The sequence below is a fragment of the Zerene cesonia genome, chromosome 17 (genome assembly GCF_012273895.1).
Source record: "Zerene cesonia ecotype Mississippi chromosome 17, Zerene_cesonia_1.1, whole genome shotgun sequence".
NCBI lineage: Eukaryota > Metazoa > Arthropoda > Insecta > Lepidoptera > Pieridae > Zerene > Zerene cesonia.
The window spans coordinates 1,892,064-1,912,587 of NC_052118.1; the positions used below are offsets into that span (position 1 = coordinate 1,892,064).

At 33.0% G+C, this 20,524-nt stretch overlaps 1 protein-coding gene across 4 annotated transcripts in view; it reads left to right on the forward strand.

The window, feature by feature from the left end:
• The window catches only part of LOC119833648 (nephrin-like), a 164,713-nt gene that overhangs the window by 87,228 nt on the left and 56,961 nt on the right, over window positions 1–20,524 (forward strand). For all 4 annotated transcript variants that reach the window (XM_038357751.1, XM_038357754.1, XM_038357750.1 and 1 more), the window contains exon 3: window positions 1,711–1,858. In XM_038357751.1, coding sequence (XP_038213679.1) covers window positions 1,711–1,858 — 148 coding nt within the window. The remainder of the gene's footprint in view (window positions 1–1,710; window positions 1,859–20,524) is intronic.

A 20,524-nucleotide genomic window follows, 5' to 3' on the forward strand; every position in this document is an offset into this window, starting at 1 on the left:
GAGGGGAATGAACTTAATTTTAGTTTTATCGGGGTTGTATTTAATTTGTTAGTTGTAGCGGACAAAAGGGCCTTAATCCTTTGGCTCAGTGTAATAAATAGGTCGTTGCTCTTCTTCACATTTATTTATAGACTTAGATAGTCAATTGTATCACACTCTGTGAGCATAGTTAGCGGTGTGTATTCGTATTATAGATTTTACTAAGAGACTCGAAAGCGCTTCGGCATATATTGTGCCAGCTCGCACTGGGGAAGGTACCGCATCATCAGATAAGATCGGTATTTAATAGTAACATGAGAAGGCTACGTGTTTCGTACGATGAGAGGGAAGTCGAGGACCATTTCCTTTTCCTTACCCTTCCCCGTCCTTCCCTTACTTTCCATGGATTCTTTAATTTATCCCTTATTTTCCAATCTTTTTGTAGACGCGTAAGACTTCTGTAGATGTTTATGTGTAGTGGTAGCGTTTATCATCTGGCGACACACCAGCTCCTTACCGACTAAGACATCAAAAATATAATAGAGAATAGCGTTTTCGGTATTGATTCTAAATTAAAATATTACGTCATAAATTAGAAAGATGGTAAGGTTTACAGACGGACAAATATACATCGACGTCAAACTCATAACACTCCTCGTTTTGCGTCGGGAGTAAAAACAGTGTTTTGTGCAATACTAGCTTTTGATTGCGGCTTCGCACGCGTTAATTCGGAGTTTAGTAGATGTTATTATACATATAAACCTACCTCTATAATCACTCCATCTATTAAAAAAAAACATCAAAATCCGTTGCGTAGTTTCAAAGGTTTAAGTATATATAATGACATAAGCCCATAGGGATATAGAAAGCGAATTTGTTTCGATACTTAAGTACTGATTATGTAAATTTCTAAGATCATGTAAATTATACAAAAACCACATTAACATGTCTAATACATTTTGAGACTCATTATATTTTATGTCACAAAAATAACGTATAACGATGTTAAAATAATAAGCTGTTTTACTCTTCAAGGTTAGTTTTTCAACTAATCCAATATAACAATGAGCTTGTTTAAATTAATGAGATTACACTCGTTATGTTTTGTGGTGGTTTTATACTTTGATTTAGTAATGAGGCGGTCAAACTTTCGTTCTATGGCTGTATAAAAATAGTGGGTATTCTCTGTATAGTTTGATATGTAGAACTTAAATTTTGTAAGACTCTTATAAACTACAATTAAACATTTGATTACACATTATAAATATTATGGTATTGGATGGATGAATCATATTAAGACGAAAGATTTTCGCGTGTCTTCAACGCTATCCAACTTTAGGTGAGATCTTTCTGAAATATTACATGCTAACAAGCATTACTCATAAGCTCATAGCCAATAATTATTGATACAAATTGTAATTTTTTTACCTCTTGGAGTGGCAGAAAAGAAATAAAATCAACTCTCATATTAGCTGTGCTGTTTCGGAAATAACTTCAATACTTCTTGGTACATTTACCCAATTAAAAAAGTGTGTGTGTTATTGATTCGACTAAATATATTTTTTGTTAGTTTTAACTTTTTACTAAGTGAACTGATTATCATGACTTTTATTCAGCCGGTGCCTTCCATGTAGTCCTGTTTAATATTGGTATAGTTCTAACAATTTGAAGTTGATTTAGAGTTAGTTTTATTATTGACCTATTAAATTGAGTAATATTATTTGTTTACAGGAAGCCAATCTGCAGTAACTGGGACCGTCACCCGCGTGTCTTCAGTGGTAGGTGGTGAGGCGGATCTGCCTTGCGACTCCCGACCACCTCAACGCAACGACAGCTTGCTGCTTGTCGTCTGGTATAGAGATGACAATCCAGTATACAGGTTAGTGTGAAGCATCATTTTTTATTTTTTAAGCACCTTCGACAATGGAGCTTGTGGGTCGTCTGATGGTAAGCGCTACTACCGCCCATGAACATTTGGAGGGGCGTAAGGTCGATTGTAGATCTTATGCCCCTGCAAATGGATTGCCGACTTTCAATTGCAAACGGATTTAGATAGGTTTGAGGAGAGGAATAAAGGATACGGCTGGTAAGGGTAAAGAAAAAGGTAAGAATATACCCTCTCACCGAACGAAAAACAGTAGCATGCTATTTCACGCCGGTCTTCTGTCAGTACCTCATACTTACCGGTGCGAGCTGGTTCACTTTGTGCCGAAGCGTGCTCAACTGCCACATACAAGCTACTCCCATATTCAGCCATGATAATCTATAAGCTGGGTCCACACAGAGCGAGCAGCCTCGTGAGGCAATTGCTGCGGTCAGTGTGGACTCACCTATTGACGAAGAGTTTATATTGACAATTTACAACGAGATCAACAACTTTTATCTTCTAGTATGAAGGAAATAGTTCAAGCTAGTAATTTTGTTTAATTAGGATAGGTATTTAATATATTGTACATTTTAAATGAAATGGAAGAACATATTATTAATATCTTACTTAGAATTGCCATAGACAGTTTCATTAAGAGCATGATAAAAACGTTATGTACTTGTCACATGACGCTACATACATTATGAAACGTTGAAAGGTACATGTGTTTTCACTAACGGATAGGAAAATAAGGAAAAAACATCGCGTATTGTGAACTCCGACAAAGGTTCGCGTTATATATAGCCGTCCCAACTCGCGAAGCATAAAATTTCCGACGCTGCCTTGTACGATATAATATATTGGCTTTTTATGCAAGTGGACATTACATTCGATATAATGTAAATTAAAGTTGATTTAAACGACGATTTAAAATGTTAATTCGCGAAATTTATTCACGCTTTTAATGTTATGGTATCTGAAAGCCGATTTCGATTTATTACTTTCAAATATTACAGTAAAATTATTAACAGTATAGTCACTCTGTCTGTATGTACGCACAATGTACAAATGTACGTACCGTGCGTTCATTTTACTTACAGTTAGAAGTGTGATTATAAAGTTTTAGATGAAACTAAATTCACGTGTCTAGCTTCTCATTTACTAAGACTGAAATATGTAAATGCTATTATGTTTATCTTTGATTATTTAAAAGCGGTTGTAAATTGGAAGTAAATTTTTATCATCAATAGCACAAAGATGTGATTCATTTTGACGTAATCTTTAAATAATAAAAGAAAGCGTTAAAATTCCTAAAAGATATACATTATTTTCCAAATCAAGTATTGTACGATCCCAAATAGAAAATTAAAATACATTCATGAAACCTGAAGCTCGCCCTATTAAATTTCATTACAGTATGCAAACGTTCTGTACAAACAATTTACCGTTGGACTATGCGTACAACGTAATTACGTAAGTGACCAGTGAGAACAAATTAATCTAATAGCCTAGGAAAGTAATCTATCTAAGCTTGCTAAGATCCATCGTGGGTTGCAATTGCATAATGTTATTGTTGCATTGGATAATATTAGATTAAATAATTAATTCAAATAACTGAGACTTATTTTGTTGGTAACAATTATTTCTTAAAAACGGTATGCCTAAAACATATTATTTTATTGTGACTACTAGGCATGTAACTACTACAATAATCTAATGGATGCAGATAATTGGTGCAGAGTTTCACATACCAGCGGTCAAACCGGTTTATAAAAGATACGCATCTCTTTCGGATTGTAGCGTTAAAGTAATAATAAACCATAATAAGCAATAATAAATATAATCACATAATACTATTTACAAAGAATTAAAAAGTTCTTGAATAACAAGAATGATTTTATATCATTATGTGAATTTTAATTAAAGTATTCAAAATTTATTCATTTTCTATTACTACAAGGAATGAAATGTTTGGTTTTTCTTAGATGTTAAATTATTGTGGATAAAAGAAATAAATGGAGTTAACTTTTGGCTGATTTGGTAGAAAACTACTATATTCTAAACGTAAAAGTAATGCCTCTCTGTCTCTTCTTTGTATCTAAACCACTGAACCGATTTTTATGAAATTTGGTACAAAGATAGCTTGATAACCAAAAAAGTACATAGAATAGTTTATTTTATCCTAGAAATTCCATGGGAACAGGAATAATTTGGGGAAAGTCCCGGGATGATGGATCCTTTACTCAGCGGGCGAAGCCAAGTCAGTGAAAGATAATATGTGATGTATAAATATATATAAATACATTAAAAAGAAGATTCACAATTTTTTCAGGCCGATATTTATAGATTATACAGAAGGTTAATTGAAAGTAAATAATAGCCCTACTGATTTATACACTAAATATTAAATCCACTTCCAGTCTGAATTGGAATAACAGTGAAATTTATCTTGCTCATAATAAATGTGAACGTTTAAATGCGGGATGTTAAGCCAGTCGTAATGGTAAACGATTAATAATTAACAGAATATTATTCTTTTATAGTGCAGTAAAAGACTCGCATATAGAAAAATTAATAAAATAATCACACATGAGCAGTTTATTTTCAAAAATCTTAAATACGTTATAAAAAAACGAGTGCATCTCAAGACGACCGGGAGAGAAGTGATAACTTATACTAATTGTTATCCTAAATAAGACCGTTATAGATTTGAGTTAGTTAGAGGAGGAGCCTGCCTACCGCTACCGTATAAGGAAGGGCAGTCAGATTGGTGCCGTAACGAAGCGGCTTACGCCCCCATAATTATTTATCACATCAAACTGTTAGAAAACTTTACCACCTGTCGCTTACGCTGAAGATGAATCACAATTGTTGATGGAAAAACTGGTTTATATTTTTATTTTTTCTGTAAACTTTTTTATCTATATGTTTGACTGCTACGTTGGAGTTCCCAAGTGATATGAGACCGCTTTTCTGTTCCGTTGCACGTTGATATAGTTGTTTTGTATAGTGGATATAGAATTAACTCCTTCGAATCTACTCAATTCTTTTCCAATGTATATCTTAGCGCATATTGCGAAAGTTATTCGTATGACATCACAAATTATGACGTCGTTGTATGACATTGAATTAAAGCTTCAAGTATTCGCGTTCCTACATGAAAATGTCCTCTATTTGTTCGAGATATACAAGCGAAATCAGTGGAATGATATTAATAAACACTGACGGATGTTTCCATGGCAACGGGTTTAATGTGCTAAGGATGATAAGTGGGTTGTATCGCCTGCTAATGGTTGTTTATTATCATGAATTCAACATGAAGACAGATCGGTTTTGTTTCAATGCTAGATTAATGTTCGCACTTTTGGATTTGTGTTGTGTGGTAGTCTTGTGGTCACATGTTTCTCTTTATTCCATATAATATAGCATACATTTATATAGTATATTAATGAATACGGTATATAAGTTAGTAGCCTATTTAACGCGATACAGCGATAACCATTACTGAAATAATGTTGTTAAAGGAATCTTGGTTGTTTGTGTTTCGAAACGAATAATGTTAATAACTTCATTCGTGTGAGTGTTTTTCTTTACAATCTGTGTATATGAGAAATTTTTTGAAAGAATAGAAAAAATTCGATCACGGGGCGGGATTCGAACCCGCGTTTCTTGCCTAACCGTAGCAACGCCTAGCCTCTCGGCCACCCGTGATCCCGCCACAGTAATCGAATTTCTGCTACTCTTTCGGTTTGATGTGCCTAAGGGGTTCCATGTGTCAAAAAATTTCTTATTTACAAAAAAGCATTTCAATGCTATAAAACTAAAAATTAAAGCCGTGTACATTTTAAAATATATAACGATGTGGATATAAATAAAAGAATTATTGCTAAAGCATTATTGAACGTATTGTCTATAATACTTTTTTATATTGCTAAACTTTTCATAATATACTGAAATTCAAAAGACCACTTTGATATGATTTGATTGTCAGTTTAGTTCGCTACTCGACCGTTCAAACCTTCCTTTTACACGTAATTCAAAACTGAGCAAATCATGTATTTTGAATAGAAACAGAGGCGGTTCCAGGCTGTTGGACTTGTAACTGTAATTTGTCAAAGCGTCATGCATCCGTGTATAGAGCTCTTACAGCCGCGGTTCGCTGCAAATAATACGCTACAAATCGAGCTCAACTAGCGTATTAAAATGGTGTTCTTTCTTAAATCTATAGCCGTCTAAAGTTAGATACAATTCTTGATTCATTTAATTTACTTTTTTTAAGCAGAGAAAGCAAAGGAGAGATTGGTCACCTGTTGTTTAGAGGTCACCGACAAAAACACTAGCAATAGGTATCGGCCGTTTTGCCGGCCTTTTAAGGACATATACGCTCTTTTCTTGAAGGTTCCATTGTCATAATTGTACGAAAACACTAGTGACTGTTCCAAAGCTTCGAACGAACGAAACGAACGGTGGTGGAGAGTAAATCATCCATATTATGCTTATAGGATTTGTTTTTATTGCCGGTGGTCCCATGTTGGAAGTAAGATGGTAAATATGATGGTAATAGGTTAAACAATTACTTGAAGCAGCCACAACCTCTCTTCGTTCTTCGTTCTTTTTTTACTGTCTGATAGCGAGCAAGCTTTTTAGCACGCTTTTATCCATTAAGAAATAAAGGTATGTAATAAAAACGAATAATCCACAATGCATTTCGCGTTAGCAGAAATATAATATTCAACAGTCAATTTATACAGCAATATTATATTCAACAAAAAAGCTATAAGTTCGTAACACGAAGCGCATAATAGAACCATTTCGTTTGCACCCTGTCTCTGCAATTTACAGCTGTTGCAATTTTAAAGAATACATTCAGAAACTTGTTTTGGCAGATACAAAACCGCGTTGGCGTTTCATCGCTGTTTTATTTAAATTGCACAAGTTTGTTACGTTTTTCGGGCAGCAATGTAAAAAGTGCAAATAAGATATTTACGTGTACTAGACGTGTTTATTGTTAGTTGGTTGGGAGTTTTAATTGAATTATCCCGTTTTGAATTTTGGGCTGAAATTGAATAGGCGTTTTATTTGAGATGCTTGGTATTGATTGATCGAAACAACATATTATTATGCTGAGTTTACAAGATCTTATAATCAAATCGGTATAATCCACATTACATGGTATTATTATAAAGTATTCAATTATATTTAGCGTAGGTAAGGTTCTAACAAAGATAGATATATTTTTTAAATTTTCTATTATTATTTACAGATAGATAAACTTTCTAACAGTGTTTTTTCACTTGTGTGAATTTAAAATATATCGTAGGTAATTTTGAATTAAAAATGTGAAATAAACAAATTATCTACATTTTGAATGAAGAAATATACATACAATATTAAATATGAGTTGTCAATTCTATTTCACTCTTTTAACGCGCCTTTCACCTATTGAGCTATTAGTGATATCGCTCGCATACTGCACGTTCTCGTCTAAAATCAAATCATGAAAACACATCGCAAAACTGTTATTCGATGTCTTTCAACATACAATACTAAAGCTTATCTTCAAAATGTACGAACGGCTCGGGTCAAAGGCAACGGCCTACTGCTATATTTGCACTAACACCGGCTCTGTTTTTGTTAGCATAAACATGCTGCATATGCGTTGCATAATTCATACGAATCGCATTTCCAATTTCAGAATTTTTAGATTCGAGGAACGTTTTTGCTAGAGCTGCGCTAATTGTTATTCGCTTCGTACTTTTGATGGGAATATTTAAGAATAGAAATTTTTGAAGGCAGAATGTATAGGCGTGTTTTCATCCCTCACACACACTCACACGAGTACACACATTCATCTAAAGCAAAAAGAATCCAAATATATAAGATATAAGAATCTTTTTCCTAATATTATACCAACACGATTAATTTCATGTTCTTTGTTAATTTTGTTTGTTATAAGAACAAATTAAGTTTATGGTAGAAATTATTTCAATATTTAATTATCTTAAATATTAAAATTCACATATACCACTAATGGGACATAGGCGTATGTCGCCGGGAAGCGTTGAGCCTTTGTTGACCACATTGGCCGAAATCCTGCATTCTGATAAACGTCTCTTGTTGGCTTTATTTATTATAGTATCGGCTTGTTTATGATTTTGCAGCTAAATTTAACTCTCCTTTAGACACCCATTTCAGTTTATTTAAAATCAAATGTCAATTAAATGTGTGTACGTACGTGTGAAGGCACATAACTCCTGACATCTGTGTGATTTCTTGTGATTCTAAATTGGTTTAGACTTACAAGGAAAGCCACGGGTGAAAGCTAATATCATCCATATTTTTATATCCTACTAATATTATAAATGCGAAAGTTTGTAAGGATGTGTGTGTGTTTGTTGCTCTTTCACGCAAAAACTACTGAACCGATTGCAATGATATTTGGTACATAGACAGCTGGACAACTGGAATAACATGTAGGCAACTTTTTATCCCGATATTCCTACGGGATACGGACTACCGCGGAGCGCAGCTAATATACTATATTTTTAATAATTGTCGCTCTTTAAAGACCACACACTACAAGCTTACCCTAGTAACCATCGGCTCACTTGTTTCCTTTCCTACAGCTCATATAAAGTCTTTATGAAAGCCCCTCCATCCAGCAGGATTATACGATTTCGCCAAATAAAGTCCATTCTCTACTCCACACCGACAATATAAAACGTAACAACAGGACTGCGACAGTGTTCCTTCTATAAACTATTTTTAACCTCGCTTACGGAATTACGAATTCAAAAGTGTACTTTGGAGAGTTATCATTTATTACCAAGCATTCTTGTTATAGCATGATGCCCAAAATGCAAAATGGTCACATTATTTCATTGAGTTATATAATTGTAAGATGTCATTTATTCACTGTTAATTTTTTATCTAATCATATAAGCATGCAATATCATTGACCATTTTTTTTTCAATAGAATGTTGAATTGAGTTCATGTATTTAAATGGTGTTATAAATTATCAATATCCCTAGAAATTGGTATAATTGTGCTATGAGCTTTCATTTTACTTCATGCTGACAAAAAGAAACATATATTTGGGTAGTAAAATGAAAACTCGATTTTTTTACATACACATACACTATTATTTATTAAGTTTTAATCAGAGAGAGTATAGTATTTTCTTGTGTTTGATTTTAGGCAAGTATTATACATTTAGAAAAATGTCGGGTTAATTATATAATGAATAAATCTCGTTTAAAAGTCTTTAATTTTAGCGAAAGCATGTTCATAATTCCTAAAACAAAACGGTAGAAAGAAAATTCTTTAACTCTATACAAAAACAGCTTTTATCAATGTTTTTCGAATGAAGAATCAAAACACCATTCGCCGAGGCAACACTATTGTTCTGTGCGATTCATACAAAAAAAAAAATGAATAAAAAACAATAAAAATACGGAAACATTTCGCGAAGTCATCAATCAACAATCACTTTATCGGTTTGTTTTGTTGCAATGTCTACGTTTCACGCTCGGATATGAAATGGAAAAAGTAAAACATTAAATTTTTAAAGTAAAATTGACATTTCGATCGCAAACTGATGTAAACAGATGGCTACTTCGTAGGTACAAATTTATTGACGTTATGCTTGGTAGACATGAACAATTTTACCGCTCAATTTGCTTGCGGAAAATGTATTAGCCTGAAAAATTTAGGAAAATTGTGCTAACTCATGGCAATCGGATTGATTTATATGCTGATTCAGTTTATCAATGTCTGAATTAATTTATTTAAGAAGAAGTTAAATTCATTGTACATATACTTTTTTACGGTATTAATCTCCTAATAAGAATGATATTATCCTCTGTCATATAATACATATATCTCTTGCATCTATCAGATAAAAAGTATGTTGATTTGAACGTTAACAATGCACAAGCATATACACAAAACAAATATCTTGCATAATCGCTTTATTGAGAGCGTTGGGTGGATGAAACTAACTTTGTGCTATGCATATCAATAATTTTAATTTAACTTTCACAACACAACTGCGTCGTTTTTTATTCTGTTGCGGACCTACGTCAAAACGTGTGTATTTAATGGATTCCCTGAAAATTAAGTCAAGCTTCAAGTTTCATGCAAATTTGATGATAATGTTGATCGTGTGTCACCACCGTAACAGGCGATAAACATCGCAACTGCGTTTCACGATGCCGAGGGGATGTGAACCTTATATCCAGGTATATGATAATACCTTAAAGCTTATTTAAATCTGATTTGTTTGCGGAAATTTTATACCTTATTAACTATTCCGAGCTGAACCGATTTAGGTTCAGTTGGCTGCTTTCCAAATGTTTGTAACTATCAGAATTGTAGTTGATCTGGCTTATGCGTCTTTAAGTATGGGTTTAGTTCGCTTGTACTCATATGCGGTACTTCTTCGAACTATTGTCTCTAATGCTCCTCCTAATAGCCAATTATATTACGTAATAAGGTGCAATTTAACCAATGCATGTAGGGTTGAACACGACTAGATATTAAGATATGATATTTAAAACCTTTTGAATCGATTTTTACTTCTTAGAAGCGTATAAAATAGAGCAAAGAAGGATACTTTAAATTAACACTTCGGAAATATCATAACTTTCGGTATAATATTAAAGTACTAGATCTATTGTGGAACAGCCGACTCATCATAACTTATTTAAGCGCAAGGCTCTTGTTGGCGGAGATATTTCCAGATTTTTCTATTAATAGTCAATGGCTAGCCTTGTTAGATCTGACTCGGCATTTTTTATCTCTCTAATTCCTCTTAATTAATGAATGATAGCGTATTATTATCACCAAGTATTCATTTTACGTAAGTAGTATATGTAGCAGTGTTGGCTCAGTGGTGAGAACCTCGGACTTCAAAATCGATAAGCCGGGGTTTGAGACCGGGCGAACGTGCAGGAAATAAATAGATTTTTCAATTTATCTGTACATGTGGATAGCATTACCACTGCTACATAATTAAATCGGTTAAAGAAAACATCGTGAGGAAACCGGCATGTCCAAGAATCAAAAGTTCAACGACATGTGGTATCTGCCAATCCGCACTAGGCAAGCCTGGTGGATTATGGCCTGAACCCTCATAGGAGGCCTGTGTCCCAGCAGTACCCTGGCCTCTAAAAAACTGTAATTAGTTAAGGATTGAAATTATTTCCACTGTGTTGGGTATACTCTAACTTAGGGATCACTGCAAGTTTTATCAATTACATTCAGTAGTCTTTGAGATAAAGGTCTCAATAAAGCATTGGGAACATATATGGGCTTTTCGGACTCATTTTATGATAATTTTTTTATGTAATGAATAACGTACACAGTTTTCATAAAGCGATATTAGCATGTATTAAAGATAATCAGTTCTACAGCGGTGACTGCAAATAATTTACATATGAGTCAAAGCAACTTCCAAGACACTCTTTCACGCTTATCTAAAGCTAAAATAAATCGCGTGTGAAAGTCTGATACAGCGTTCAACGTATAAAGTGCCGTCTTGAGATTGAAATGCTTCGCGAAAATTGCTTTTACCGTTTTTGAGTGAATGAAGTTTATAGACTCTGTTTATGGCATTGACAATGTACGACGTGTATTTGATTTTGCGTGCTTGCGATATGTAACATTGCGTAAATAAAACTTTATGTGCAAATAAGGAGGTCTTAAGCATCCTTTTCGGTCCTGGGTTCGATTCCCGGTGGGGACGCACAAAAAAAAAAAAAAATGTCTCGGTCTGGCAGGACACAGAAGGCTGATCACCTACTTGTCCATAAAGAAAATCGATCAGTGAAACAGATGTATATCATCTGCCCCATACCCCACTAGGGGACACGGGACTTCACTTTAAGCATCCTTTTCCATATCCTACCCAGTCCTTTCCTTTCCCATCGTCAGTCCTGTCTTCATCCCTTTCCATTTATAGTTGGGAATTCATTTGTAGAGGTGAGAATTCATGGTCACTGGTAGCGCTTATCATCAGGCGACTCACCAGTTCCTTGGCTCACGATGACATTACAAAATAAATAATAACCTTCGTGTAGATTTCTGAGCTGATTATTAAAACAATGTCACGCTTTAGAATATTTTAACGGTTTTCTTTAAAAAAAGATACATTTCGTTCTTTAAACGATTCAAATTCATCACAAATTCCAATATTGTCACATACCATCAGTCAATTTAGTTCATAAAGCAATTTATTGGTATGTGACCTTATTATGTTGGGTAAGCGTTGTGGAATGTTTGTGGTTCAAGTGCTATTTATACAGATTGAATGATTAAACCCCGTATTTGGTTCGTGATTACTAATTTCATCTTCGTTTGAGCTATAAGTGAAAACCACATATGGGTGTGTAGCTTACCCTTGACAGTTAGCAGCAATGATATGAAACATTCCGAATGCGTAATTTCTTTTCTAATATTTTTAAATCGCGACAAATCTTTATAAATAAAATGATATTAAAACCCCATCTATTTGTATGACACATATGATATTTTAAGAATCCTATCCTATCCTACTATTATTATAAATGCGAAAATTTGTGAGGATGTTTGTTACTCTTTCATTACTGAACCGATTGCAATGAAATTTGGTATGAATAGATAGCTGAACAACTGGAATAACATAAAAGCAACTTTTTATCACAATATTCCTACGGGCGTATCCCATAGGAATTACGCGGGTAAAACCGCGGGGCGCGGTAGTTTTAAAAAATAAATAATGCATTTTTGTGCATGTGACTTGATTTTGTTAAAAAAAGTACATCATACTAGTAGTCATACTACAAGCAAATAGAAATAGTGTGCAATTATAGAAATATTAAAAGTAAATACTTCGATACTACCGTTTATATACCTAACAACGTCCTTAAAAAAGAGAAAAGTGAACAAACATTATCTTACTTGAGAGGAACACATGCTAACCCAACACTAATATTGTCAAAAGGTAAAAAAATAAATTTCACAATAGGCAGATGATATATAACAAAAAATTTGAATACATACACACGCAAACATGAACGAATTCATCATAATTAATAAAATATTCCGACGCCGAGTCTCAGATAACCCGCATTACACATGTGGGCTATCTAAATTTTACATCAGCTCACAAAAATTCAACTCATTCAGGGCTGCCATCGTGACATTTTGTACAACTTTACGAGGGAATTTTTTAATCGCATAAACCCTATTGTTACGACCTTTTCTCGTCAAAGGAATACTTGTGAAACTTGGCGAAGATATTCGCATTGCTTCGTGTGTTACTGGATTTAATGTTTGTGTAGTTTGTGTTATGCTGATTCATGTTTTTATTCCGCTGTGACGTTTAGTGATATGACTGTTCTTGTGACTTTAATTTTTTCGACTGTATTAGAAACTGATGCAATAAAATGTAAAAATCGATAACAACTGTAATTTATTTATTTTATTTCATTCAAATCAAGTCACTGAATTCATTCTAACGTAAAAGTAGGTGTTCGCCCTGATTTCACCCGAGTAGGCAATTTTTATTATATATCTTTATATACATAAAATTCACGTGTCAATGTTAGTTACCGTACTCCTCTGAAACGGCTGGACCGATTTTTATGAAATTTTATGTGCATATCGATTAGACCTCAGAATTGGCCAAATTCTACTTTTCATACCCGTAAATGATAAGAGTAAGGCAGAACAGAGCTTGCCGGTTCAGCTGGTATTATTATATAATTTAAAAAAGTTTATTAAAAAAAAAATAAACCTAATAAAGTTAATCCGTTATCGGGCTGTAAAAGGTGTAACTTAACTTAACTTTCTTTTATACAGTGCGAATACATATGCATATTATAGAAAAACTAATGCATCATTTAAATTGTTATAAATGCGATTTTTTTTAAAGTTGCCAGCACTTGTTAATACATTATTTCTGAAATAATTAATCCATAATATAAAAATTTATGAAAGTCAATAGGCATTTGTCTTATATTCTAAATTCAAATATATTTGCAATTTACTTTTTGGACGCAACCCTATCAAGCCAAAAGCGCACTGCGACAGTCGCGAAATTGTAATAGTACCTCGGAGTATTCTAAATTGCGTATTATTCTTCCTTTACCTCTGAAAAAACTAAATGATGCAAAATATTTTACATTCATCTGTATTTTATACAGATCTAGATAAAATGTCCAATATAATTTATAAACTGGAGTAGCTAGTTTTCTGTGCAGACCATGCCTACAAAGCCCCGGATTTTAGCTACCTATACATTTAATTTACCATACACGATAAATAGGCTCGTATTCGATGCAATTGTTTATTGTCAAGAAAAAAACAAAGTTCTTACAAGTTTAATATTTTTACGCCATTTTTCTCAAATCATTATGTTGTTTTTTTATTGCTGAAAAGTCAGTAGTGTTCGTTCAAAATGAGTGAAGAAAGAATAAGCGAAAACTCATAGTGCCTACATAGTTTTTAGCATACTATATTATATATGTAGACATCAGAATCACCAGAATCTTTAGTACTTAAGTTTTAATTAGTTAAAAATTATAATCTTCAAGAAGTAATAGCCTGTCCATCGTTTTATAGTAAACCTATTAATATACAGAACGCGTCATGTATTTTCTTCATTGCAACAACGCGCCGAGGTCGAGCAGTAAGTACGAGTTATGTGGTCATTCTGTGATTGCCATAACGTATCGTGAGCGTTTTGTCAGAGCCATAACAATATTTTTCTATGCCATAAAATATAACAGACCTGGCCTGACGGTAAGCGATCATCACCGCCTATGACTACACATCGCCATGTAGGCCTAATTCACGCCGAAGCGTGGTCGACTGGCACATGTAAGATAACTCGGATTTCGTGGCATGATCTTTCATTGTGACCACAACGCGTTGTGAGCAATTTTTTCGTTCAATGACCGTTATCTTAGCGAAGCATATTATATAAGATATATTCGCCAAGTGTGAGAAATGGTCGCAAACTTTTTATACCCTTAAATGATAAGGATAAGAATTTACTGACGGAACGTCGTTTACCGAATTAGATAGTAAGTACAATGAATATTTCATGGCTATTACATAAAATAGAGTAATACTTGTCTGTATGTAGTTATGAAAAAAACAAACGATTCGAAATTCGAAATACGAAATTTTTATCGACAATTTTTCGTCATTTTTCTGAGCTAGTATGTATTGAGTGTAGTTGATACAAACTTGTTAATGCTTATACGCTATCAATAAGTAGTACCACATACTCAGCCCTTCCTCTTCCTGTAGGAAACAACCCTCTTGACGGCTTACCTTTCTATACGTTTTCGTTTATCTATACATAAGCTTCAATCATATCTGCTCCTTGTAAGCAAAATATGTTCTATAAATAATTTCATTATAAGTACAAAATATTAAATGAAAAACAATTAGATTTTTGGGTATTAAAACAACCAATTGATTGGCTTTTTCAATCACCTATACTACAAACTTTGTTTACATAACAAAGCATATAATTTACCAACACCTACATTGTACATACACACGCGCGTGTGTGTGTGTATGATTAAACTTTTCAACAAAAAGTCCTCCACATAAAAGTAGTAAATAATAATAGTAACTTACTTCAGTTTTTAACAAAAATAGACTTTGGTGCCTTTTATTGTTTTTCTTATTTTGACACTGATTTCATCGTAAATCCCTCAAATATTCTAAGCATTATTACTGCTCTATTTAGTGCTTACATCACCAATTAATTAAATAAAATAAAAATACGTTATCAATTAATGTTTATTCGTTCAATACAACGGATAAATCTAAAATGTTTTCAAAATTAAACAGAAAGATTAGTCTATGTTTATTTGAAATGTGTATTAAATTGTCAAAGTACTTCTAGAATTGGAAGAAGCTTGACGTGGTCCACTGATATGGAATAAAACAAAACAGAAAATTAAGTCTGTACTTTATAGAAATAATTTAATTTAGCCCCACTGACAATATTCACAATAGCGTTACTGGTGGAAGGAAAATTTAAAAAGGTAAAATCAGCTTAAAAGTTTAACCATTTCAAACAAAAATCAACTTTAGGAGGTGGTGTTTGTGTTAAAAATAAGTTGTGAATCGACAAAGTCGCTGTCTTTGTCTGTCCCTATGCAGGGACATAGGGATGTATACTTAATTCTTTAAAACTAAGCAACGTATTCTGATGGATTTTTATAATAGAGAGAGAGATTCAAGAGAAAGGTTTGTACGTATTATTTTTTTGTCAGCAATAAGGCAGAATGATACACATGTGTCAGGAATGTATTTTTATATCCAAGAACTATTGGCGAGTAAGCGCTTACTATCCTGTCCCAATCTTCCTCCAGCATATTTCGCTGGGTAAAATAACATCAATACAACATCAAATCTTTATATTTGCGTGTTAATATATTTGTGAAGAATTACGCTTTTCTATGATTTGATTTGATTTAAACAGTACAAAAATCGCATATCACAATTTTGAAAGAACATAAATATAATCTAGACTATGAATGAGCTCCTTTTTCGAACGATACGACGATACATTATTTTATTATGAAGTTATACATAAAATAGTTATAATGAAATACTATACTTCTTATTGCACTGACCCCAAAGACACAGACCCCTCACATCTCGATATTTCTTTCTAATATAGTGCAAAATTCGCAGTATCTATTCAAGGAACAACCATAAATACGTTATCATGTGAAAATTGTAGCGAAACGAATCGCAAAGATTGGAAACTTCCCACACTTCGGAACTTCGATAATTTACTGGAGATCTTAAAAGTTCACAAGTGTACGATGAACGTAGATATTGGAAACAAGACTCATCCAAAGAAGAACAATAAATTTATTATGAAACAAGAGTCGTAAAGCGGACGGACAAATTAAATTTTTAAAATTCGAGATGAACATTGCAGAAAGTTTGCGGTCCGCATAAATATGTAGGTTTTATGAAAGCATCTGCTCTTGTTTTTAAATGGTTATATTATTTTTTATATTGATTAATGTTTAGCTTTGTGTAAGGAAAAAATCTAATCTAAAGACATGGCTAAAAGCTTGTGCTTGTGAACAGTAATGGCGGATATTATTTACAAAAAGAAATTAGTATAATTTGGACTCGAATAACATAATATTCGAGTCTTAAAAGGACATTATAATTACGTTATTGAGATTACACAATATCGAATCTGTAATATTTATGATTTACATGAGTGATGCATAAAATAAAAGCTTATAAAATTTTATGTGCAGAAATATTCGCTTTCTGCTTCTTCAAATGCTTTCATCTTAATAAATGTTTTATCAATACAGCGCGCCAGCAAATTAATTCAATTAACAATGCAAACCCAATATTTCCAAAATTATTAATGCAAATTACGTTTCCTTTGGACTTATCAGTCTTATGTTATTTGATTTTGCATAATATCAAGCCAACGAAATACTCAGACGGTCTTTGATGAAAGCTGAAGATGTGGCCTTCAATATAGTACAATTCGTTTATTTGTTATTAAGGAAATTAAGTTTATCTTACGAAAAGGATAGTAATAAGCTTTGCTAATAAATGCATATGGTTATCAAAGGTTTTAATAGAAAATACCTTTGGCAAGATATGTAACGTTACGCACACTGCCTTTTAAACGCAATGTTATCTTATGTTTCATGATTTCTAGAGTTCTTAGTGTATATCACCAGTATCACCTAAAACGCGTTCAGTAGAACTCAGTTCTATTTAAATAAGTTTACATGACAGTACTGAATTCGATTAGAGGCAATCAATACAAATAAAGATAAGAACTGTGAAGGGAAAGGAAGAAGATACGAGCCTCCCGCTCCCCCACTCACCGAACGAATCACAGTAGTATACAGTAGCATACTACTGTGATTCGAAATAGTAATTTCACGCCAGGTTTCGGTGTGGGTGGGCGTGTGATAGGCGAGCTGGCCCAATTCGTGCCGAAGCGTGCTAGACTCCCAAATTTAAACTACTATAAAACTATAAAATAAAAATAATTAATGATATGTTAAGTTTATGTTTTATGAGATACAAAACTTATTACCAATTTCTATATCTTTATAATTTAAAACGTATCTATTTGGTTTCCAAGTTCTATTTTCATTTACTCTTAACAGCGTTAATAATCTCCTTTTTATAATTTAGATAGATAGATATATTCTAATAGCTGATCCACGCCACTTCGTCTGTTCTCAAAAGGAATATTTTGCAACTTTTTGCTTTCCTATTCCGGTCCTATTGGACGTAGGACGACTATCCAATTGAATACGAATTTACAATTCGAACATAGCGACTCTTTGTAAAACAAATGATTTCTATATATTCGTTTACAGTAATATCAAGATTACATTTCTAAGTCGATTCATCGAATCAAAGACTTCTAAATCACATAGACGGGCGACATAAAAAGCGAAATAAAAATGAGTGTAACATCAAAGCATCCATTATGGCAAGTATTGTTTCGAGGTAAAGCATTCCACATTTGGCAAACAATAGCAAGTCGGGAGCCAACAATGAGTCGAACGGAAAAACTTTCAGACCACCGTCTTGTCTGCTACTGACCGAATTATTCAACGACTCTTGGCTACTGATATTTGTTACAGTGAATTCGTTTTACAAGATGGATTATGGATTTATTTTAGAGTTCTGTACCCATTGCCGTAGGTAACATTGAGGTAAAAAATGTATATCTCATGTAAAGTACATCAATATATACAATAAGAAATAAACATATAAATTTAAAGAATAGACCGACATAAACGATATAAAACTATTTGACTTTAGTTTTATAGCATTATTTCAATGCTTTATAAATAAGAAATTTTGAAAGAATAGAAAAAAATGATCACGAGGCGGAATTCGAACCCGCGTCTTTTTACCAAATCGTAGCAATAGTAGATAAACCGTAGATATAAAACTATTTTGAAAATTATAGTCACAGTTTGATTAATGGAACATCGGTCAAACTATGGACAATGGAACATTGCCATTTTTTGAAGTATCACCTATTTAGTTGCAATTCATAGTAACACAAACAATATATAACACGGATATCAATTATCAATAGAGATTATCATTGCACGTAAAAATATGACATGTTTTTAAAATCCACACATTCTATGTCATGGACGCTCGATGGAATTAAGATAGAAACTCGTTATAAAATATGTTTCGTTCAAAATTTTGAAAGAGAAATGGAGTGAGCTCCATTTAGTATCGACGAAATAGGTCAATATTGACTTTCATGGAAGCGGGAGAAATAAAAATCCTCTAAATTTAGAGCAAGTTTATAATTCTTGATCATCGCACGTGTATACGATTTAAATGGAATCATTTAATAGACCGTTTCATAAATAATGACTATTTGAAAAATGGAAAAGAAAAACATCGTCCGTAAGTGGGACCCGCACCACGGTATGTCCTTCTAAGCGGTTTCGCATTCCTTAAAATATTTCATGCATTTATAATTTTCGTTGAATGATCTAAATTTTTTTCTGTTCAAATAACAATAGTCTGTTCCAATTGCATCTCCTTAAAATCAAATGATATGATACTTTCTTTCGGTAGGTGCTCAAAATAGAAATAGACATCATGTAACATATTATATCAAATAATAATTTAACAAAACCTCATCAAATTTAACACAATAGTGTTATTATTATTATTGAGAAAGCAACGTGATATTTCGAAACAAAAAATGGGTCATTGCATGCTGAGAATTTTTAATAATGCACGTGTATAAAACCATTTTGTTTTGTGTTTTTAATTGATAAAATTACTCTAAATTAACTGATGAAGCCGCCATTTTTAAGGTTTATAAGCTTATCTGTATGTTTGTTTATATCCATATCACTCTTGATTCACTTTAAATGGATTAACTTAGACTTTGCACGATTGATGACAAATACAATAATATCATGAGCTTAACTTGTTATCCTGATTGGGATCGCCAAAATTAACTAATTTCCTTTCTCCTCGTGTTTTTTTTTTTCTTCAGATTTTTTATATTTTGGTTAACAATTTCTTTGTATTTATTTAAAAATAATTGTTTTTAGTGGTTCAGTGGTGAGCACCTCGGACTCAAAGTTTATAAGTCGGGGTTTCGAGCGGATTTTTCAATTTATCACCACTGTTCTAACGATGAAGCAAAACATTGTGAGGAAACCAGCATCTCCGAGTGTAGCATCACAGAGGTGGTGGTATACTTTCTGAAACAGATCCATTATCGGTATCATACATCTTCGTGATGAGATGATCGATTTAAGCCTTGGAGATACACCGGTATCTATAATATATCTATATAGTATAAGGTTACCGAACCTTACTATGTTTTTGTTTATAGTTAAATAAAAACAATTAGAATTGTCATCGAACAAATATTATATAACTTTGTTTCGTTTTCAACCGACGTCCCAAAAACGAAGAAATCTCACAATTGGGCCGTCTTTTTTTGGTTTTGGTACTCGATATTTCCGTGAGTTTTCGAATGACGTTATTCCTTTTATGTGTGATATTAAGTTGCTGTTATATGGTCCAATTTTATAATAGGCTTACCCCCCTCAAGGTGTTGGTGGCCTATTTTGTAGAAAATAATGGAAACTTTTTGTATAATTTGATTTTCTTCTAT